The sequence below is a fragment of the Macaca fascicularis genome, chromosome 14 (genome assembly GCF_037993035.2).
Source record: "Macaca fascicularis isolate 582-1 chromosome 14, T2T-MFA8v1.1".
Taxonomy (NCBI): domain Eukaryota; kingdom Metazoa; phylum Chordata; class Mammalia; order Primates; family Cercopithecidae; genus Macaca; species Macaca fascicularis.
In genome coordinates, this window is record NC_088388.1 from 1,304,416 (window position 1) to 1,327,316 (window position 22,901).

General features: G+C 65.6%; 1 protein-coding gene across 19 annotated transcripts in view; it reads left to right on the forward strand.

The window, feature by feature from the left end:
* The first annotated feature begins 2,017 nt into the window (after positions 1-2,017).
* The window catches only part of BRSK2 (BR serine/threonine kinase 2), a 68,624-nt gene continuing 47,740 nt past the window's right edge, over positions 2,018-22,901 (forward strand). For all 19 annotated transcript variants that reach the window (XR_006692404.3, XR_006692406.3, XR_006692405.3 and 16 more), the window contains exon 1: positions 2,018-2,465. Coding sequence is in view for 12 of the 19 variants with exons in the window: in XM_074012796.1 (XP_073868897.1) it covers positions 2,375-2,465 (91 nt within the window). In the remaining 7 variants the exon portion in view is untranslated. The remainder of the gene's footprint in view (positions 2,466-22,901) is intronic.

The window sequence follows — 22,901 nt, forward strand, 5'->3', positions numbered from 1 at the left end:
TGAGGACACCACAAAGCTGCGTCTGACTCTGCTGCAGGCTGGGAGGCCAGGTGACCGTGGCAGCAGAGAGAAGGCACCTCGGGCCAAGTGCCCCTGCCCTCTGGCTGTGGCCTGACGCCCTCTCCTGGTCTCCTGCACACCCTCGGCCTCTGTTGGCACCTGGACCAGACCACTCCCAGTCAGCCTCCAGCCAGATGTCACTGCTTGACAGTTTCTCCAGCTGGAGGTCCCAAACACTCTAAATTTGGCTAAAAATGCCTGCTGCCCCCCCACACAGCAGCAGCAGCCGGGGCGGGGGAGGGGGGCCCTCTGCCTCTGTCCCATGCTCTCAGCCCCCCTTCCCTGCCCCCACTGGCAGGGCCCTGACTGTTCACGCTCAGAGGCCCCAGGATTAGGCAGGGAGGACCCTTAGCCCACAGCAGTTGAAGGGGAGCAGGGCGGGGGCGTGCCGGCCGAGAGTGGACAGGCACTTTGGGGCCCACTGCCCTTCCCCAGTTGGAAATGCGGACAGCCCAAAGAGCAGGAGGGCGCACCGGGAAGGCCCTGCAGTTTCCTGAGCCCATACAGGCTTCCCAGGGTGGGGAGCGGGCCACGGTCAGCAACAGTGTGTGGCAGAGCCCGCAGGAGAAATGTCGGCAGACCATACACGGGCAAGATCTGAGACCCCCACTCTGCAGGGTTCCGGGTCCCCCTCACATCTCCCCTCCCACCACCTTCTGCAGCACGGGCTTAAGGAAATATCAGTGCCTTTCTGCAAAGAAACAGAGGGTCCGTCCAGGTCTGGCTGCGTCTTCGGCTGCCTGTGTTTAGATCTCCAAAGGCTGCTCCCGGCAGCCCCTGCCCAGCTGCTCAACCTGAAAGAGGGGTCGGCAGCAAGGGCTGGGAGGCGCCAGGGCGCTGCGGCCAGACCCCAGGTGAGTTCCTTGACTCAGCGCCGCGCGGGTCACTGTGGCATAGCTGGGAAAACTGCCGCTTCTCCCTCGGGAGCGGAGGCAGAGGACCACGTCCTTCTTGGGGGTGCAAAATTACTGCTTGGACAACGCCTGCGTGCAGCAGCCCCACAGACTCCCATGCAGTCCCCCCGCCACGGGTGCAGCACCCCCGCCCCGCATGCAACTCCCGCCCCCTCCAGCGCAGCATGTCCCCCACTTGTGCAGCACCCCCAACGTGTGCAGCACCCCTGCTCCGAGTGCAGCACCCCTGCCCCGAGTACAGCACCTCTCCCCAGTACGGCACCCCCGCCCCGCATGCAACACTCGCCCCCCTCCAGCGCAGCATCCCCATCCCCCGCGCGTGCAGCACCCCCTTGAGGGGCAGGAAACTCTTTGGGACACCCGGGGTCACGCCCTGCAGGGTAAAACCCCAGTCCTGAGCAGCCATCTGCAACCCCTCGCCATAGGCCCACCGCCTGCTCCGTCCCGGGATGCGCCTTAAGGGCGGGTCGGGCGGCAGCGGGAGCTCTGCTGCTGCCTGATGGGACCGGACGTGGCAGGCGGCTGGCGGGAAGCTCCCAGGTCCCGGCCTCGCCCTGGCCTCGCCTTGCCCCCTCGAGTCTCCCCGAGCGCTCGCAGCGGCAGGGCGGGGCGGAGAGGCGCTGATTGGCCGGCGCGGGCACCGCTTGCAGCCGCCGCCGCATCCCACTGTGTTCGTACAGGCTCGTGTCGGCTCGGCTCCGCTGCGCGGCCCGGCTCGGCTCGGCTCCCCTCAGCTCCGCTCGACTCGGCTGTTCGGCTCGGCTGTTCGGCTCGGCTACACGGCTCGGCTGCGCGGCTCGGCTGTTCGGCTCGGCTACGCGGCTCGGCTGCGCGGCTCGGCTCTGTTCGGCTCGACTCGGCCGCTGGGCTCGGCTGTTCGGCTCGGCTACGCGGCTCGTCTGCGCGGCTCGGCTCTGTTCGGCTCGACTCGGCCGCTGGGCTCGGCTGTTCGGCTCAGCTGCGCGGCTCGGCTCGGCTCGGCTCTGTTCGGCTCGGCTCGGCTGCGGGACTCGGCTGTTCGGCTCAGCTGCACGGCTCGGCTCGGCTCGGCTCGGCTGCGCGGCCGCGGACGGGCGTGCGCTGGGGGCGCGGGGCGCGGGGCGCGGGCCTCGGCGGCGGCGGCGGCGGCGGCGGCGGCGGCGGAAGCCAGGTGCCCCCGCCCGCCCTGTCCTCTCGACGAGGCGGAGGCGTCGCAGCGGGCCGGGCCTCGGACTGCCGCGTCGGAGTGGACGCGGGGGGCGGCGGCGCGGGCGGACGCGGGCGGCGCAGAGCAGCGGGGCCCGCGGGGGCGCCCCGGCCCGGTCGGCGCGGACGGCGCTCGGCGGACGCGGGCGGACGCTGGGCGGCCCCTCCCTGCCCGCGCGCCCGGGCGCCCCTGGCCGGCGCCGGGCCCCGGAGCGATGACATCGACGGGGAAGGACGGCGGCGCGCAGCACGCGCAGTATGTGGGGCCCTACCGGCTGGAGAAGACGCTGGGCAAGGGGCAGACAGGTGCGTGCGGCCGGGGCGGGGGCCGGGGCCGGGGAGGCCGCGCTGGCAACGCGCTGGGTGGGGGGCGCCCGAGGGAGGCCCCGGCCGCGAAGCCACAGGCCCGGCCCGAGCCCCGGCCGCGAACAATGGGCGGCCCGTGCGCCCCCGTCCGCTCGTGCGTCCCGGTTCCGCTGCGGACCCCGCAGGCCGCTTGGCTGCGGTCGGCCGGGCGCGGCCCAAGGACACGCGGCGCGGCGCGGGGCGCCCGCGCTGACGGGGGCGCACGGGCCGGGCCGGGCAGGCTCCCCTCGGGCCCCGTTGCAGGTGCGCGGCCCGGGCCGCATTGTGCGCCCCGGCGACCGGGCCCATTGTGCCGCGGGAGGAGGGGTCCGCGCGGGCGCCCATCTGCCGTCTGCCGCGGCCGCGCTAATAGGCGTGCTGCCCGAGCAGCTGCGCCCCCGGCGGGACTCCCACCTCCGCGCGCCGGCCACCGGGGCCACCGGGCAGGCCCGATCTCCCTCCGCGGTGGGGGCGGGAGAGTGCGGGGACCTGCAGAGGGCTGGACAGCGCCTTGCGCTGGTCCGGCTCGGGCTCGGGCGGGCGGAGCGTCTATGACCTGCATTCCCCCGGGGGAGGGAGAGGCCATTGGTGCCGGGACCAGAAGTGCGTGGGACCTGACCCGTGGAGCGGCCCCGCGGCTTGCCGGTGGAGGGGGCTTCCCGGTGGGGCCTGGCTGTCATGCTAGGGAACAGGCGGGGTCCCTGCCTGTTCTAGGGAACCGGCGGAGGCCCAACCCAGGCCAGAGACAAGCCAGGCTACCCTCGCATGTGGCCAACTCTCCCCGGCCCGCTGGGCTTGGCTAGCCCTTCATCTGGTCCGTCAGGCGCGTTCACAGTGTCGCCTTTGTGGAGGCTGGGGCTCAGCCATTTTCTTTCTTCTCCCAGGACCGGCCTGTCTCTTGGTGTCCCCGAGGTCCCAGGGCACTGCTTCTCCCTTCCAATCGGAGAAGTTCCTTAGACCCGGGCAGGCAGGGGTGGAGGGAAGGAGGAGGAGGGCGCTGGTGCAGGGTGGAGGCTCAGCCCCTCACGGCTGCACAGAGGAGGAGCTGGGAGGTGGCGTTGGGGAAGGAAAGTGGGCCAGGCCCAGGCTCTTGGGGGAGGACCGTGGCTGTGATGTAACTAAGGCAGAGCTGCAGGAAGGGGTTTGGGCCGGGGGGTTCAGGGGAGCCCCCTTGCATTGGGTGCACAGCTTTCCCGCACCAACCACGGCACGGAGGGGCCCCTGGCCACAGAGCAGGGTCTGGGCAGTTGGATTGGTGCGGCCTGGGTTGGAGAGGAGGTGGCATTCAGCCCATGTCACCTGGGTTCAAAATTCTGGTCTTTCCCGGAAAGAAAAACTAGTTTGTGAAATCCGTGGTGAAGGAAGGGCCCAGGGCAGCAGGATGCAGGAGTCAGTGAGATAATCCAATTAGGGTCCCAATAAAATGTTATTATAAGGAAACATCCGCGTGTAAGTGAAGATACGATGAGTTATGTGCTGTGCGATGAGTTATGTGCTGTGCACGGCCTCGGTGGGTAGGGGCTGGTCTCCAGTCTTCATGGAGTTCTGCTGGCGGCAGTTAATTACGGGAGGTTTCCACTGTAATTAACAGTAATGAATACAAAAGGATGGGCTGTGTGTGTCTACAACGTGCTGAGAGAGATATTTAGAAAACAGCTCGAGGGGGGGCACAGAGCGGCCCCTCTCTCATGAGTTTTGACGGGCAGAGCGTCGCTGGCAGGGCCCTGGCGAAGGCCACCATTTCTGGCCCCTCTCTCATGAGTTCTGACGGGCAGAGCGTCGCTGGCAGGGCCCTGGCGAAGGCCACCATTTCTGTACGTCTTCCCGTTGCTGCTGCTGACGGCTCACCGGGAGTTGGGTTGGATGTGGGGCCCCGAGTGTGTGTGCTGGGCCACTTGGCACCAGATGCCAGGAGAGCTGCCAGGTCCCAAGCTCAAGAGGGAGATAGGCTTCCTGCCAGGAGACCTCCGTGGGAGAACGGGAGGCTGGGCTTCTGGCCACCACCGCCCGAGGACGGTCTGGTCCTGCCGTTGAGAACGCTTCTCCGGGGACCTGGACACAGGGGAGTTGTGGAGGCCTTGCTTGGGGGGCTGTTGGTGTGGACACGACTCCAGCCCCTTCCCTGTGTCTGTGGCTGGCAGTTTTGTTTGGCCCTCTCTGTTCATCTCCTCCCCTCTGTCTGAGTCCTTGGAAGTGGGAGCTGCTCGACTCGAGGTGGCCACTGAGAGGGAGGTGGTCAGTGGCAGTGGCAGTGAGCCTCATGGTACCACGAGAGCCCTTCCACCTAGCTGACCCAAGCTGGGGCCTGTTGGAAGGTGGGCCAAAAATACGCTCCAAAACCTGCCCTTGGGGAGTCTGGCCGTGTGGGGAGGGGAGACCACGCAGCCTCCCTCTGGGGCCTGGAGGACCCCCCTTCTAGGCGCCTCAGGGTCCAGTTGGCTGTCTTCTTGTGCCTTTCAACGCGAGTGCTCCATGGTCTCACCTGTACAGCACCTGCCTGGCTTGTTGGGTCTGTGCCTCCTGCAGGGCCGGTGTGGCTGCAGGGTCATCCTTCTGCATGGGGCATCCTCTGCACAGCTCCCCTCGGTGGCCGTGGGGGTCACCTCCGGTGGTCCCACTACTGGAGTCAGGCACCAGGTGAAGCCGTCAGAGCGCGGAGCAGCTGTGTAAGCCTTGCCGGCTGCTTGGTGGTTTCTGGCCGAGACCTGGGGGGATGTAGGCTGGGGTCGGGGTGGGCACCCACCGGCAAAGGTGCTGCCCCAGCTTTTCTCGGGGCCGAGAAAGGCTTGTGTAGCCTCATCTGAGCTTGACCCCTGCAGGGATGCCGAGACACAGTCCCTGCCAGCGAGGGCAACCGTGGAGGTTGGAGGGTGCAGACGCTCCGAGTTGGGGCATGCAGGTCCAGGAGGGTGTGTAGTACAGGCTGGGTGGCCTTCGTCCCTGTGTGCCTTTGTCCCTGTGCCCCATCAGTATGCAGAGGAGGGCACCTTCTTGCCCAAACCTGGGCTCAGCTCCTGAAACCTGGGGGACCTGGGAGGGCCCTGTGGGAGGAGCTGGAGAACCTCAGGCCCTTGGAGCTGTTCTTGGGGGCAGGTGGGTGGGCTGCATGGGACGATGAGAGGCCTGCCCTTGGGAATCCTCTGCCTGGGGGGCGGGAGAAGGAATGTGGCTGGGATAGGGCCCCCTGGGAGGGAGCAAAGGCGATAGGATGAGGGGCTGCACTGCAGCTCACCTGGCGGTGTTCACCTGCTGTGGCGTGGGGGAGGGCCCTAGGCTGCCAGGGACCTGGGACATCCCCTCCACGTTCTCAATGGCCTTTAGGAGAATTGAGCCCTGGTGGCTGCCAGGGTGGAGAGGGGTCCTGGGGTGGGAGGAGCCAGTGAAGATGGAACAGGTGAGGGGAGGGAGAGTCTGTGCCTGGGAGACCCTGGGGGTGACCGCAAGTCCAGAAGCTGGAGGCAGAGGTGGAGGGGCAGGAAGCTGGCCTGAGATGAGGTTGGTTTAGAAAGTTGAACAGGATGGGCAGTGATTGGCTGTGGTGTGCAGGCCCCTGGAGATGGGCCGCCCCTGGAGATGGGCCCTGGAGATGGGCACTGGAGGTGGGCTGTGCAGGGCCGAGCCTGGAGAGCTCTTGGGCAGACAGGACCTGGCAGCCTCCCTAGCTGTGAAAGTGGACTCCGCGTGCGAGACCCTGGGAATTCTGCGGCCCTCTCCGCGTCAGGCCCTGGCCGTCTGACCCCAGCTGTTTTGTTAGAGCGACAGCCGCCTGGGGCTAGGCTGAACCCCTCATCTGCCCTGCACGGGGTTTCCACAAGCTCGGGTCTCAGGACGCTGTTCTCAAGGGCGCCGTGCACAGAGCCCGGGGAGCCGGCATGGCGGGCAGCCCTCCCATCTGAAGTCTCCGTGGACCCCCGAAGTCCCTGGAAAGGCCCATTTGGTGTCGTTGGGCACCGTGCCAGTGACTGCACCAGGGTGGAGGCCTCAAGTTGCTGCCCCTAGAGTCTTCCCACCCTGCATGCCCTCCACAGGGAGCCCCCTTTCCAGCTGAGAGCTGGCCTTGGGTGTCCCTGTCAGGGCCCTTGGCACAGAGGTTCCGGGTGGTGAGGACAGGCAGTTCCCCAGGCAGGGGTGGGAGGGTTGTTGGAGGTGGGAGGGTCATTGGAGGCGGGAGCCCTAGGCCCCTGTCCTGTCCCCACCCGCTGTGGCCTTGGGCACCTCAGGTGTGTGTGTGTGTGTCCCTGTTGGCATAGGTTTCCCTGCCTTGTCACTGGCTGGCAATGGCTGAAAAGACACTGGGCAGAGGGCACCGCCTGGCCCTGACCGTGCTGGCCGTGCTGGCCTGGCTCTGCCGAGACGTGTGTACGCCGTGGATTTCCTGGATGTGGAAGCCTCAAGGCCAGGCTGTGCCCCCACCCCCAGCTGTGCCAGGGAGGGCTTTCCAGAGTCACCGCGGCTGGCTGCTGCCCCGCCTGCTCCACCATCTGCCCAAGCAGGGAGTCGTGTCCAGAACCACCGGGGCATGCAGGGCCTGGGCTGTGATGCGAGGTTGGCCCCTAGGCTTCAAGGCGATCTGTTTGTGGCAGATCTCACGCAGGCCCAGCTGGGGCTACTACCAAGGGCTGCGGCTCCTGCCCGCCACCAAAGCTCCAGAGACTGGGTCCCCATGATCGTCGGCTGCCACGGTGGTCAGGGCCCCTTCTTTGCTCTGAGGGTGGCTGGGAATGTCTTAAGGTTGTCGCTGCACCAGGTGTGTGTGGACCCCCACGTCCCCCACTCCTGGTGCCTCTTCCCTTCCAGCCGCCTCGAGGACTGCGTGGGGCCAGCAAGGCCTGTACCCCAGGACACCAGGGTTGCTCAGACTGGCTTCTGGACCTGGGCCTGAGTGACCTCTCCTGGTTCTCACTCCCGGAGTCGTCTGCTGAGTGACCCCGGGGCCCTCTCATCATGGCCTCACCCTGCTCTGGTGCTCTGGGAGCCTTGCAGCAGACAGGAGACCCCTCCAGGCTGGCCTGAAGGCAGGTCCGACCCCAGTCCCTGGGAACAGCCTGAGTGGGCTGCGCCTCCCCGTCGGCCGCTGGCTGTACCAGTCTGCCACTGGCACTCAGGAGTAGCCGTGCGGAAGGCCCCTTCGCCATCACCTGGTGGCGCTTGTGTGAGGGCTTCTGTGCCTTCCAGTCCTCACGAGGCACAGACCAACTTCTTTGGGCACCTGGGGAGGGTCAGGGTGTCCCTGAAGTCAGCAGCCCTGCTGGGCGGCTGGCACCACGAGAGGAGGTGGGCTGACTCCTGTGACTGCCGGCCGCCGGCATCCACCTGTGCGGGGCTGTGCCTGGATGGTGGCACTGGGGGGTGTCACCGTGCAGTTCTGGACCCTGCCCTCGGCTCTGGACAGCCCACCTGGACCCTGGCCCCTCGGAAGCAGAGGGACTGGGGCCTCAGGGCCCCTGTGTGTGGAATGGGGTTTCCCTGAAGCTTGTGCAAGGTTCCAGTGGCTGGAAACACCAGGCCGAGCAGGAGGACGGCAGACCAGCATCTGTCAGGCCCCTTGGGGCTTGCGTGTCTGGTCCTCTGTGCTGCCCTGAGCTCTGCGGGAAGTTAATGGCACCGCACCACCTCCTCTGTGCAGGGCAGCCCCGTTTCCACCTGTCGGGCTGGTGCCTGTGTCAGGCCCAAGCCCCAGGTCCTAGCCCAGGCTGATGGAGCTGCCTGCAGGCCTGCCCAAGGCCTCGTCCCAGGGATGTCTGCCGGGCCAGGCTGCCCTGAGCCAGCTGCCTGGGGCTCTGGACAAGATGGAGGCTGGGCTGGGGCAGAGGCTGCAGGGACAAAGCAGGGATTGTACCAGGCCGGCTGCCTTTCAGGGCCCGGCCCGCCAGGTCCAGGCCTTGTTCCACCGCCTCTGAGGGGCCAGTGTTCTGGGCCCAGCAGCTGAGAGCCAGGCCCCACCCACAGAGCAGTGCTCCCGAAAGTCCCGCTGTTAAAGAGAAACTCCTCGTTTTCCTGGAAGGCTCCAGCTTCCCAGGCTTTTTCTACTTTCAGTCCCGGGGCCCACGGAGGCCGTGGCAGACCTGCACTGCTCTGCCCCAGGGGCCTGGGCTACAGGCTGGGCCTGGCTTCCTCCCCGAACCCTGGAGAGTGACAGCACCACCCCCGGCAGATGGCAAGGTCCCATCGGTTGGCATGCGTCTCTCTGGGCACCGTGCTCCTTGTTGGATGCCATGTCCTTGGGGTGAGCTTGGGTCCTGTCTGCCCTGGGGGTGCCATCCTGTGAGGACAGAGCTGCCTTTCCTGGGTGGCCATGGCAGCCTCGTGGTGCTGGCTGAGGGGAGCGGACACTTCTGTGCTGGGGCTGGGCTGTGTGGGGCTGGGTAGGGCCGGTGGGAGTCCCAGGCACCTTGGCCTGAGGGGGATGGAGGTGCCCAGGGCATTCACGCCATCACTGCCCACTTGGCTTAAGCTGGAGCCCAGGGCCCTGGAGGGCAGGCTGGCCTTCCCCGCCCCGGGCAGAGGCGAGAGGGCGCCTGGATGGACGCCTGCATGGTCCCATGATACAGCGGGGATGGCTGCACACGGTCCTGAGTCTCAGAGCCGTGGGTTGTTTGCGGGGGCACAGGGAGCCTGCTTGGCCAGGAATGTGGCCTCTGTGGGTGGCTTGGCCTGGGAGCCCCCGGGGAACCCGTTGTATGGGAGAAGGGGTCAGGATAGGGAGTGAGGGGCAGTGCTTGGTGGCCCTCCATGCTGAGGGAAAGCCCTTCTGCACAGCTGGCATCAGGCCCGTGTCCTCGGCACCCTGAGTCAGCCGCAGGGCCAGCCGCTGCCTGAGCTGCCTGGTTGGGGCTGGCCTGGGCCCCTGATTGGCTGCTTCCCTGGGCAGGGGTGACGTCACTGCGTTGGGTCCGAGAGTTATCTTGTGCAGACATAGATGACAGGTGTGATGCCTGCCCCAGGAAGGGTGGTGGCCAGGGTGGCCACGTCAGGCACCTTGACCCTACCCCCTGGGGGTGCAGGGGGTGGAGAGGCAGCCCCAAAGCTGGGTTCTCAGAGACCTGGGGTGGCCAGATGGGGGCTCATTCAGCCGCCCCCTGTCCAGCCCGTTGGTGTCATTAACTTCCTGCAGAGCACAGGGCAGCACCGAGGGCCAGCCAGGCCGGGGGGCCAGAGGTTCCCCTCCCACACAGGCCCCGAGGGGTCCAGGCAGGAGGCAGCGGCCCCAGTCCGTAGAGGCCAGGGCAGCCTCTTCCCCAGGGTTAGGCTGCAGGCCCTGCTGGTGTGGCTTCGGGAGCCCTGGTCCCCATGCTCAGGCTCCCTCCTGCTCATCTGTGATGGGGCCTGGGTGTACCCAGGTCCTTGGTAGGCACCAGGAGATGCTTGGGGTCCCCCGGAGCCTGGAGCCCCCCAGCCCCTCCACTTGCTTTTGGTGTTTGGGGTGGAGACTGGCCGTTGGCACCTGCGGCCGTCCCTGGCTTTCATCCTGTGCCGTCCGGGGTCTTGGGGTCCCTCTGCCAGCCCCATGGTGACTTCTTGCAGACAGAGTTTTCAGGGGGCTACGGAATGACTCCGTCCCTTCCACGGCACACGGGCACCTCCAGCCAGAAGGAGCTGGCCAGGCAGCCCCCCCCCACGCCAGAGCCACAGAGCTGTTGTGACTGGGGGTCTCTGGTCAGGACGTTCCTGTGCTGTCTGTTGTGGGCAAGGCCCCCAGGGCAGGGCCACCTCCAGGGTATGTGGTTCCAGACACTGGCTGAGTGGTCACTTGTGTCCACACCGCAGTTTCCCTATCTGTGAAGTGGCTTGGACGGGACGGAGGGGTGGTGCCAGGGGGTTGTGCCTGCCGGGACTGAGCCCAGGGCCCGGCCCTGCCGCTGGGGCCAGCATCACCCTCAGGGCAGAGCCAAGGAGGGGAGATGGCTTGTGGGCCAGGGTGCCTGAGGGTGGGGAGAAGCAGTTCAGATGGCATCAATGTGTGGCTCTCACCCAGCCGACCGGATTTTTGTGGAGCTCTCTCTGCTGAGGACAGCGAGCGGGGAGCCATGAGCTGTGAGCCGTGATAGGGATTGTGGCAAGGCCGGGCTGGTCAGCTGGGCCCAGCTGGGGACGCCAGGGCTGCATGGTCCCTCGGGGCTCAAACTGGCGGCTGCACCCCCAGGGCTCTGGGCTGGTGAGGAGCTCGTCCTACTCGTCCCTCTGCTGCCACAGTGACCCCGGACGCCTCCCATGTCGCCTGCTGTGGCCCTGCCTTCTGCTGGGTGGATGTGGGGGATTTGAGGTACAAGGGAAGCAGTGAGTTCTGGGCCTGACCGAATTCCCTGGTGCCATCGGGCCCAGCCTCCCTTGTCCTTGGTACCCTGGGGTGTGGTGGCTGAGCACCAGCTCTGTGGTTCCCGAGGCTTTTCTGGGGTAGAGGCCTCACTCCAGGTCCTGGCGTTTTCACATGGGAGCAGAGGAGAGTGCCCCAAGCCTGGTGAGCACTGCCCCGTAGCCGCCAGCAAACCCCCCACCTGTTATGCAGAAATAGTCCCAGGTACCGTTTATGGTAAACATTTGGTGTGCACATATAACAGAGGAACTCTTGAAAACCAAAGGGCCGTTATCACCCTGAGAAATTAGCACTGATTTCTAGAAACCGGCAGGAAGCCAGTCAGATGCTGGGATTTTAACTTTAAAAGACCGTTTCCCAGGCCTGGGCCTCCACCACCAGCCCAGTCTCCCTGCAGGAGGGACTGGGCAGGTGCTGGGCTCGCTTGGAGCTGTGGACTCAGTCTCCCGCCCTCTCCATGGCTGGGGGCTGCTCCCAGGGGCCCTGAGCCTTAGCGTTCCCCGGAGGCCCGGTGCATGGGGTGGGCCTGGGCTCCACATCACTCAGGATTTTCCAGATGAAGCTGACACTGGTTGGGGGACCCCACTTAGAGAGCTGGGGTAGCAGTGGCCTCCTTTTCCATAACCCCTGACCCTGGGCGGTGGCCTCCTCCTCCGTAATCCCTGACCCTGGGCGGTGGCCGCCTCCTCCGTAACCCCTGACCCTGGGCGGTAGCCTCCTCCTCCGTAACCCCTGACCCTGGGCGGTGGCTGCCTCCTCCGTAACCCCTGACCCTGGGCGGTGGCCACCTCTTCTGACCCTGGGCAGTGGCCTCCTTCTCCGTAACCCCTGACCCTGGGCAGTGGGCTCCTCCTCCGTAACCCCTGACCCTGGGCGGTGGGCTCCTCCTCCGTAACCCCTGACCCTGGGCGGTGGGCTCCTCCTCCGTAACCCCTGACCCTGGGCGGTGGCCGCCTCCTCCGTAACCCCTGACCCTGGGCGGTGGGCTCCTCCTCCGTAACCCCTGACCCTGGGCGGTGGGCTCCTCCTCCGTAACCCCTGACCCTGGGCGGTGGCCGCCTCCTCCGTAACCCCTGACCCTGGGCGGTGGGCTCCTCCTCCGTAACCCCTGACCCTGGGCGGTGGGCTCCTCCTCCGTAACCCCTGACCCTGGGCGGTGGCCGCCTCCTCCGTAACCCCTGACCCTGGGCGGTGGGCTCCTCCTCCGTAACCCCTGACCCTGGGCGGTGGCCGCCTCCTCCGTAACCCCTGACCCTGGGCGGTGGGCTCCTCCTCCGTAACCCCTGACCCTGGGCGGTGGGCTCCTCCTCCGTAACCCCTGACCCTGGGCGGTGGCCGCCTCCTCCGTAACCCCTGACCCTGGGCGGTGGCCTCCTCCTCCTCCGTAACCCCTGACCCTGGGCGGTGGCCGCCTCCTCCGTAACCCCTGACCCTGGGCGGTTGCCACCTCTTCTGACCCTGGGCGGTGGCCTCCTTCTCCGTAACCCCTGACCCTGGGCAGTGGCCTCCTTCTCCGTAACCCCTGACCCTGGGCGGTGGGCTCCTCCTCCGTAACCCCTGACCCTGGGCGGTGGGCTCCTCCTCTGTAACCCCTGACCCTGGGCGGTGGGCTCCTCCTCCGTAACCCCTGACCCTGGGCGGTGGCCGCCTCCTCCGTAACCCCTGACCCTGGGCGGTGGGCTCCTCCTCCGTAACCCCTGACCCTGGGCGGTGGCCGCCTCCTCCGTAACCCCTGACCCTGGGCGGTGGGCTCCTCCTCCGTAACCCCTGACCCTGGGCGGTGGCCGCCTCCTCCGTAACCCCTGACCCTGGGCGGTGGGCTCCTCCTCCGTAACCCCTGACCCTGGGCGGTGGGCTCCTCCTCCGTAACTCCTGACCCTGGGCGGTGGCCACCTCCTCCGTAACCCCTGACCCTGGGCGGTGGCCGCCTCCTCCGTAACCCCTGACCCTGGGCGGTGGCCTCCTCCTCCGTAACCCCTGACCCTGGGCGGTGGCCGCCTCCTCCGTAACCCCTGACCCTGGGCGGTGGCCGCCTCCTCCGTAACCCCTGACCCTGGGCGGTGGCCGCCTCCTCTGTAACCCCTGACCCTGGGTGGTGGGCTCCTCCTCCGTAACCCCTGACCCTGTATGGCGGCCGCGGGTACCGTCTTCCACCCGTCCACGTCCTTCCTGGGCAGCAAATGCTGCCAGCACCAAGCCAGGCACGGGGCCAGCAGAACGCCCTGGCCCGCCTCGGGACACACATTCTGGAATGTTCACTGTGTGTCCCACACATGCAGGTGGTCTTGGGGGGCAGACGCTACGTGGGAGAAGTGGGGCCCCGTCAGCTCTGTTCTCCGTTGTGGTGGGGGCAGGGAGTGGAGGACCCGCCGGCTCTGCCTGGGCCCTGCGGCTGCCCACCCACGACACTGTGGCCCTGGGAGGCGTGCAGATGAGGAGCTGGCCCAGGGCTGGGGCTTTCCATCTAGCCGTGGCCCTCCCCAGGCTCCTCGTGGTGCTGGGACCCTGCGGCATCTGCTCCTCTGGCCCAGGGACTGCCAGCAACGCGGCTGTGTGACCCTCCCTCCTTCTGTCCCTGCTGGTGCCCGGCTCCCAGCCTGGCCTCAACGCGGGGCATGGAGCTCATTTCATTCAGGCCACATGAGTGTCGGGACAGCCACCGTGGGGCGTTGGGGAGGACCAGCAGACAGAACAGTGGTGGAGCCGGTCACAGAGCTGCAGGGGGCGGGGGACGCCCTGCCCACTCCGCGGGCCTCTAGGCTCCCGTCTTTGCAGAGCTGCCCTGCCGAGGCGCCTGGCCTGTGTCCTCAGCACGTGCCCCTGGTGTCACACCTCACCTGTGAGCAGTTGATGCGCAGCTGCCCTCACGTGTCTGTATTTTGGGATTTCCTGCCTGGTGTCTTGTGAGTCGGTGTTCTCGCCTAGGGTACGGGTGCTCTCCCGGATGTGCCTGCGTCTCATGGTGAGTCTGTCTGCCTGGGATTGTCACAGCCTGGAAGAATAGGTCGCTTTGCCAGCCCCCCACCTTCCTGCACGGTGTCGGGGGCTCAGGAGCCCCTGGGGCCAGGGCCAGCGTACCCGGGAGTATGTTCCTGGAGCAGGGGGACCTCACTCCTGGGCCAGCAGCCCTGCCTCCTCCAGGCTGCTCAGAGCCCCTTCGGGCCCACAGCAGCCGCTGGCGCAGCCCCTGCCCGTCCTCTCTGGTCTCCAGGGAAGGCAGCGGCGGCCGTGGGTGGTATGGAAGCCCCTGCTCTGCTGCGTCGTCCCGTCCAGGAGTGGACTGTGGGGACACAGCAGGGAGCTCGCCGGCTTTGAGGAAGAGGAAGAGACCTTGCGCCCTGTTGCGCAGGCGGGGAGGCCCCAGGGAGCTGTCCAGCACCAGCCGTGCTGAAGTCTGCAGCTTCGGCCTCCTGTGAGGGCGCCTGCCTTGGCGCTGGGTCCTCACAGCCCAGCTGCAGCTGGAGAGAGATGTGTGAGGGTCAGGGGTTTTTTGGCAAGATCCCAAACCTGTCCTCAGCTGTGGGTCTCTGGTTCTGTGCTGAGGAGGGGCAGGAGGAAACCAAATGTGCTCGGTACCTCCTGCTGGCCAGTCCCCCAGCCCTGGGCCCTGAGCAGACCCCCAGGCCCCACCCCTCGTGCCCTGCCAGGGCCTCTCTGTCTTTAACTTGCAGGGGAGAGGGAGGGCCAGGGCCCCGCAGAGCTGAGGGTGCCCCTGCGTGTGGGTGCCGTAGAGCAGGCATGGAGCAGCCTGGGGAAGGCTGAGGGGCCTGGCCTTGCACTCTCCTGAGGCGGTGGGTGTAGGGGCTCCCCGAGGCAGGGCAGGCACCGCAGGCCGTGGTGGGGTCTGGTCCAGGTGCCCTGGAGCTCGCTCCTGGGAGCCCTTTGTGACAAACTCGTTCAAATCACCTTGTTTCAGAGCTCATGTGGCCTGAGGGTAGGTGACTTGCAGGAGGTTGAGAAGGTGGCCTTGGGGGCAGATGGGCGTGGGCAGAGGAGCTACTGCTGCAAACCCAGCTCCAGGCTGCCGCGACCTGAGCCTAGTCCATGCCTGAGCCCTGCCTCCTGGGAGGAGCATTGCAGAGGGTGGGTGGTACTGAGTGTAACCCTCTGGCTGCCCCACCCCCCTCCCGGGACTTGCCCCTAAGGCCAGCCGGGCCAGCCCTTCTGACTCCTCCTGGTGGGTGAGGGGCAGCGTCCCCCTGGAGCTCCCCACACACAGGAGAGGGTCCTCTAGGGCCTCATCTGATCCTGCCTGGGCACTGGTGGAGGGCCAGGACTCAGGAGGCCAGGACAGAAAAGGCCACTCAGGCCCACAGCCCCTCACTCGGGGACAGAGGGTCTCCTGCCAAAGGGAGAGGGAGTGGAGTGGGGGCAGCTGATGCACGGGGAGGGAATGGGCGTTGGGAGCCCAGCCCCCAGCACAGCAGGCAGGAGGGGCGCTGAGCTGGACAGCGAGGGGCTGTGGTTGCCTCTGAAGAGACAGAGGGCTCAGATCAGCTTGGAGGTTTGTTGACCCTAAACCCCAAATCCCCGGGGATTTGTGACTAATCGAAGTGCACAGATGAGCACCTTCTCCAGCAAAAGCCGGGGCGGCCGAGGGCGTTTGCAGATGGCGTGGGCGGGAGGACGGGTGGGCCCCACTGGGCTTCCACTGGGGGAGGTGTGTGCCTGGCTACAGGCGTGTGCCTGGCCCCTGACCCATGGGGTGCTGAGTCCCCCATCCCACAGCTCGCCTGTGGGGTCAGTTGGCATGGGGCCTCATCCTCAGGGGACATGTGTCCACGCTGCCCTTCCCCTGGGGCATTGCCCTCGTCACTGCCTGCTATGACCGGACCGACCAGGCTTGCCTGCCGGAGGGAACTTGGCAGTCGTCCCCGAGCCCAGGTTGGAGGCTGCTGTGTGTAGCAGAGCGTGTGAGGTGGCCACCCCTCACCCCAGGCCACAGCGTCACTGGCTCACCGGTCACTGTGGAGTCCTCCCCACCAGGGCTATCCTGCTGGTGCCCCTGCTGGTGCTGGGGGTTGGAGCTGAAGGCTGCTCTCGGGCCCGGGGGCCCTGGGCTCCTGGCCTCAGCCCCCTCTCTGCTCCTTCCACTCAGGGGGCCACAAAACCCTCAGACTTGTGGGGCATGGGCAGGGGCAGCGGAGGAGGGGCCCTGGTGGTTGGAGCTGGCTGGCTGGTGTGAAAAGGGAATAACTGACACCCCACCTCTGACAGTGTGGCCTGAGCTCCCGTCACCCCAGTTGGGTGGTATCCGGCAACACTGTTAGGTCCCTTACCTGCTGGTGCTGGGCGACAGTCCTGTTGTGGCACCTGGTGCACTGATGGTCGCCTGCGGACCCCGTGCTGGTGGGACAGAAGTGGGCTCTGTGCTGGGCTGTGTGGCTCGTGGTGACGTTGGATAGACCAAGCCCCCACAGGGCCTGTGCTGAGAGTGACCTGGGAATGTCCAGGCATATCTCAGGGAAACACATTGAGTGCTTACCCACGTGGGGAGGCGGCCAGGCTCCAGGCCCCACTGCCCAGCTTGGGGTGGTGGCATCGTGGGAGTTGGGATGGGAGGCAGGGGCAGCAGACCTGGTCAGATGGGGCGAACGGGGTGAGCCTGGCCTGGAGTTGTACCCAAGCCCCTGCTCCTCTCCTGGGCTTCAGTCACCTGCTGGGAGACCTTCCAGGGCCCTTGGCCTCTTTGGGTCTGTCTGGGCTTTCCTTAGAGGAGCCTGCCTAGCTCCGCTCAGATTCTGGGGCTGTGCTGGGTGTCCCAGCTCCTTCCCACGCCTCTTCCTACCCCTCCAAGTCAGGTGGCAGCTGCAGGTCAAGGACTGACTCGCTTTGACCAGTCAGTGTGAGCTGACTTCGCATCTGTCTGGGTGAAATCTTCCAGAGCCAGCACCCTCTCCCCTGCCCCACAGAAGCCGGTGTGGGTACACAGTGCCTCCAGCCTGGCCTGAGAGTTTGGAGACTCAGCCCTGTGGCCATTGTGTGGATTGCCCCTGCCGCAGCCGCCTGCAGGTGCAGTGGGATCCAGGCGCGGGGAACTGGCTCCCTGCCCAGGGCCTCACTCCTCTGTTCCCCTCCTGTCTCCGGGCCCTGTGTCCTTGATGCTGCCCCTCTTCCTGACCCTGCTGTCCTGTCACATCCCCTCTTCGGGTAGTGGCCACAGGAGGAGGCCGTCGTCCCAGCCAGTCCTCCCTCTGCCTCAGCCTCCCAGGACGGATGTCCCGTTGGCCGAGTGTTGCACCTGCCTCTGCTCCTTGCCTTGCTCTGCCTTCCCCTCCATCCCTGTCCCGGCACCTGGAGGAGGTTGGGGTGGGGAAGGGTCCCCAGGGGAGACCGTCTGCACGGCGCCTCCCTGGAGGTCAGCCGGAGCATCGGCCTCCGTAGGGCAGAGGGGGCTCCCTGGTTCCTGATACGGCCCCTGCCTCTAAGACCACAAGGCACTCAGGGACAGACGCTGACGTTTGGAGGGCAGCAGCAACGGGCGTGGGCCTGCGGCCCCTGCCTCTCCTCTCTGCCCTTCCTGCAAGCCACCTGCTACCCGCTGTCCGCTAAGCAGCTCTATTCTTACTGCGCCCTGGAGATTACCTCTGCAGCGGCTCCTCTGGGACAGGCAGGCTTGCTGCGTTGGGGGCAGGGCTCAGCACTTCCGCCCTGTGGGAGGGTGACCAAGGGGCCCTGCATGGAGTCCCTCCCCAGCTCTCGCTGCACCTGTGTCCTGGCACAGGGCCCCTGAAGGTGTGGCAGGCAGGCGGGCGTGCAGGCCCCCGCCTCTGGTGGTCTAGGGGGTGGGGGTGTTTCTCTGAGGGGTATGGGCCTTCGTCTCTGATGGTCTAGGGAGTCGTGGGGGGGCTCTCTGGGGGGCCTGAGCAGCCTCCAGCCCCTCCCCAGGGAGGTCAGTCGCCCTGGGAGGAGGCTTGGGAGCGGCCCGGGCCAGGCTGCCTCGTCAACAGCCCTGGGCCAGCTGGTGGGGCAGGGAATATGGACACTGCCCTCCCAGTCCTCTGCTCAGGACCCTCCGCCCCTCCCCACTTGGTACAGGAGCTGATGTTGCTCCTGAAGCCCTGCGTGCCAGCTGGCGTGGGAGGGGTGTGTGTGTGTGTGTGTGTGTGGCGTGTCTGCATGTGCAGGTGTGTGCGTGCGTGCCCACCTGTGTGTGCAGGTGCCAGCCTTGCCCAGCTTTCCCCCGTGGCTCGTGAAGCTCAGGATGGCTGGCGGAGCCGGTGGCGGCCCCACCGTGTGAGAGCTGAGTAGTTGCAATCCTAGGGCTTGCCTGCAGCCAGCACCCCACAGTTACAGGCAGCCACCTGCCAGCCCCAGCCTCTTCCTCTAGGAAAACACGCCCTGTCCTGCTCAGGGGTCTGGGATGGGGGACTGACCAGCGGCGCCAGCTCCCCGCAAGGGCGCAGGCTTGGCCGTTGACCTTTGCTCCCCAGCTTTGAGGACCCAGGGTTGAGCCAGGAAGATGGCGTGTGGAGTTTTTGGGCTCAGGGCAGCCTGAAGATTGTGCTCTGTGCCGAGGTGGGGAGGTCCGTCCTTTCCTGGTGTGGCCCCAGCCAGCGACCCGCATCTCCTGCGCCCAGTCCTTCCTGCCTGCCTGCCTGGCAGTGACCCCATCCAGCCGCTGCTCCTTGGCCCCGCAGGCCCCGCACCCCTTGCAGAGTGACTGGCCCAGCCCCAGGTGCCCCTCCTGTCCACATCAGACCCTGGTCCGCACCTGTGCCATTCCATCCCCAGCCTTCCCAGATCCCCACAAGGCCCCACAAGCTCCTAAACCCACCCAGGATATGCCCCAGCTCCTCACCCTCTTTGTTGCCTGCAACCCTGTCGAGGTCAGGGTGTCCCTTGGCCAGCGGCTCCTCGTGCCTGCCCTCCTCCTGCCCGGCCTTCCCCTCCCTGCCCGGCCTTCCCCTCCCTGCCTGGCTGCCAGAGGCCACTTAGAAGATAAACTGGGCCCAGCATGGTGGCTCACACCTGGAATCCCAGCACTTTGGGAGGCCGGAGCAGGTGGATCACAAGGTCAGGAGTTCAAGACCAGCTTGGCAGCCAGGTGCGGTGACTCATGCCTGTAATCCCAGCACTTTGAGAGGCTGAGGCGGGCGGATCACGAGGTCAGGAGATCGAGACCATCCTGGCTAACACAGTGAAACCCCGTCTCTACTAAAAATACAAACAAACAAACAAAATTAGCCGGGCATGGTGGTGGGTGCCTGTAGTCCCAGCTACTGGGGAGGCTGAGGCGGGAGAATGGCGTGAACCCAGGAGGCAGAGCTTGCAGTGAACTGAGATTGCACCACTGCACTCCAGCCTGGGTGATAGAGCGAGGCTCTGTCTCAAAAAAAAAAAAAAAAAGATACACTGAGCCATACCTGGGCTGTCCCTGCTACTTAGGACCCCAGAGGGCTCAGCCAATTGCATGGGGGGCGAGCAGAGCTGGTGTTTGGCAACACGGGAGGGCCAGGGCCCCGAACCCCTGCAGAGGATGCCAGCGAGCCCCAGGCTCAGCATGGGCCACACAGAGCTGGCATGAGGAGGTCTGCAGAGGCCAGGACAGCTGTGCCCAGCACTCGGCCCCCTGCCGGCTGTGCTGCTGGAGGGTGCGGGGGTGGGCCTGTCACTGGGCCATTGCAGGGCCTGGGGAGGGGTTGGAGGGTGCGGGGGTGGGCCTGTCACTGGGCCGTCGCAGGGCCTGGGGAGGGGCTGGAGGGTGCGGGGGTGGGCCTGTCACTGGGCCGTCGCAGGGCCTGGGGAGGGGCTGGAGGGTGCGGGGGTGGGCCTGTCACTGGGCCGTCGCAGGGTCTGGGGAGGGGCTGGAGGGTGTCAGCCTGCAGCTTGGAAGAGAGGAGCCCAGGTGTCTGCTCCCTCCACGAGGGTGCTGAGGTGCATGCATGTGTGTGCACATCCGTGTGCAGGTTTGTGTGTGTGCGCACATCTGTGTGTGGTGTATTGACATGTGCAGGTTTGTGTGTGTGCGCCTGTATACCTATTAGTGTGTGTCTGTGTGCGTCTGTGTGTGTGTGTGCACGCGTCTGTGTGTGGCGCGTTGACATGTGCGCGTGTGTACGTGTGTGCCTGCCTGTGTGTGCAAACGTGTGTGCGTGTGCATCTGTGTGTGCAGGTCTGTGCATCCTTGTCTGCCTGCACCTGGGATGACAGGCAGAGGCTCCTGGGGTTTTGCAGGGAAGGGGGCCCCAACGTCACCATGGCACCTTGGTAGCCATCCCCTGGGCTACCGAGGATGGGGCCTGGCAGGTGCGGAGCGGAGGGAGCTGCAGGTCCTAGAGGAGGCCGCTGTGGTGGCTGCGGCATCTCCGTGGGCCCCCCACATCTGCTGTCTCTTTCCCATCCCAGCCCTCTCTGAGGCCGGCGTGGGTCACCGGCTCTGACTGGCTCCCGCTGGCCACCTCTGCAGTGTCTACTACAGCCCCACTGCCTGCAGAGGGCCCTGCTGGCCCCTGTGCCCCTCTGGCTATGCCATGGTGTCCACACAGGAAGTGTGTTCCGGCCCCACAGAGTCCACTTGGGGGGCTTCTCATGTCAGACCCTTGGCCACAGCGTCACACTCATCTTCCCTTCACGGACCTCCTCTCCGAGGCCCTCGTTCCTGCTGTCTGCCCTGCGTGACCTTCAAGGAAATTGCTGACCCCCAGGACACCCCCTCCTTCATGGGATGCCTCAGGCCCCAGCTCTGGGGGCCTCCACACAGCTCCTAAACTAGGACGCTAGCTTCAGAGACCGAATCACTGAATAGTTACAGGATTCAGTCAAAATGTTTCATCGGGCTAATCTCACAGTATTGGCTTGTGAAAACCGGTTAATGGAAGTCTAACGTGATCATCTGGCTCCGCTGGGACTGGGTCCCGCCGCCTCCAGGCAGGTGCCGCGTCCAGGAGGGTTTTCCCAGAGTGCGGGCAGGCCCGGTGGGGAGGGGCTGTTTGCTGCTCCATTTGCCCAGTGTGCCCTCAAATCCACAGCCTCAGGGCACCTGTGCCCTCCAGGGAAGGCCGCCTGGGTCTCCTGCCCACCCTGGAGTTGAGCCCACCTGCCCTGCAGCGAGAGGGGGCGGGGGCTGCCCAGGCGCCTCCTCCATCACCTCCTGGTGGACGGTTCCTGGTCCCAGGTCCTTCCACTCCAGAATCCACCTTTGAGCCCCATGCCGTCCGCAGCCCATCCTCTGGCCTCCCTGGGGCGAACGGTGAGGCTCATGGCGTGGGGAGCACAGGGCGGGCCTGGCCTTGGGCCCCAGCCTCCCTCCACCGCTTCCCAGAGCCCTCAGTTCCACTGCTGGGGCTTTCTTTTGGCCACCTGGCCATTTGCCCTCCCTGTGCCCAGCAGCCCCCTGCAGCCCCACACTCATGCCCCAGGATCCATCCAGCTCCTGCTGGTCCCTTTCGTAACCCCTGGCTTTGGGGAGGGTGGAGTCCAGGGTCCCAGGTCACCATCCACCTTAGGAGTCCAGCGTCCAGCCCCAGGGCAACAGTCATGGGAGAACTGGGGAGGAGGCTGTGTGGGGTGGGGGTCTTCACACAGTGGCCACCAGGCTGGGGGTATCCTGAGGCCAAAGCCTGTGCCAAGTCCCCCCTGTCTTCCCAGGAGACACCTGAGTGCTGTGGCCACTCCTTGTCAGGTCCAGGGCCTGGACCCTCAAGGACACCCCTGCGGCTGCCATCCTGACAAGTGGAATTCACCACAGACCCTCAGCCTGATGGCACAGGTCAGGGTTCACGTCGGAACCCTTCCCGCTGGTCCCTACTAGATCTGAGAGTGAGTCGGGTGGGGTGTGTGTGTGCACATCTGTGTGTGTGCAGTGGTATGTGTGCACATCTGCCTGTGCAGGTGTGTGTGTGTCTGCCTGTGCAGGTATGTGTGTGTGCATATCTGCCTATGGAGGGGTGTGTGTGTGCACGTCTGCCTATACGAGGTGGTGTGTGTCCACCTGTATGGAGATGTATGTGTGTCTGCCTGTGCAGGTATGTGTGTGTGCATATCTGCCTATGGAGGGGTGTGTGTGTGCACGTCTGCCTGTGCAGGGGTGTGTGTGCATGTCTGCCTGTGCAGGGGTGTGTGTGTGCATATCTGCCTGTGCAGGGGTGTGTGTGTGCACATCTGCCTATACGAGGTGGTGTGTGTCCACCTGTATGGAGATGTATGTGTGTCTGCCTGTGCAGGGGCGTGTGTGTGTGTGTGTCTGTACAGGTGTTTTATGCTTATGCAGGGCTGTGTATGCACATTTGCCTGTACAGGGGTGTGTATGTCTGCCTGTGCAGGGGTGTGTGTATGTGTCTGCCTATGTCTGCCTATGCAGGGATGTATGTGTGTCTGCCTGTGCAGGGATATGTGTGCACATTTGGCTGTGCAGGGGTGTGTGTATGTGTCTGCCTGTGTCTGCCTATGCAGGGATGTATGTGTGTCTGCCTGTGCAGGGATATGTGTGCACATTTGGCTGTGCGGGGGTGTGTGTATGTGTCTGCCTGTGTCTGCCTATGTCTGCCTATGCAGGGATGTATGTGTGTCTGCCTGTGCGGGGATATGTGTGCACATTTGGCTGTGCAGGTGTGTGCGTGCCTGTGCAAGAGTGTGTGTACACACGTCTGTGTGTGCCGTCTGACCCCAGAGGCATGGCCTGGCTTTCCTAGGGGCCTGCAGTTCCCACTCTGGTTCTCTGCCCTGCCCCAGCCGTCCCCTTCACCCCTTGCTGCCTGGAGCTGGGGGAGTCGGGGAGAGGCTGGGGCTGCAGATGGGCAGCTGGCCTCCTCATGCTCCCAAGGCCGCCTCGTCTCCCTGTGCTCAGTTGTGCTGCTTGGGCCGTGGGATCGGCGCTCCTTTGCACAGGTGTTCGTCATCTGTGTTTCTTTTCTTTTGAGAATCGTGTTTCCTTGGAGAATTACCTGTCCTTGGCTCATTTAAAACAGTTGGGGTGTTGGTGGTTTTTGTAATGAACTGGTCAGACCACTTTCCACGAGGAGGGCCGTCCCCCCAGTTCGCTGGGCCTGCCCTGCTCAGGGCGTGCTAGGGGTTTTGAGTCACTTCCGTGTCTCCTTGGAGGCTGCGTGGCGTCTGCGGAAGTTGGTGTCTGTGCCGTGTGG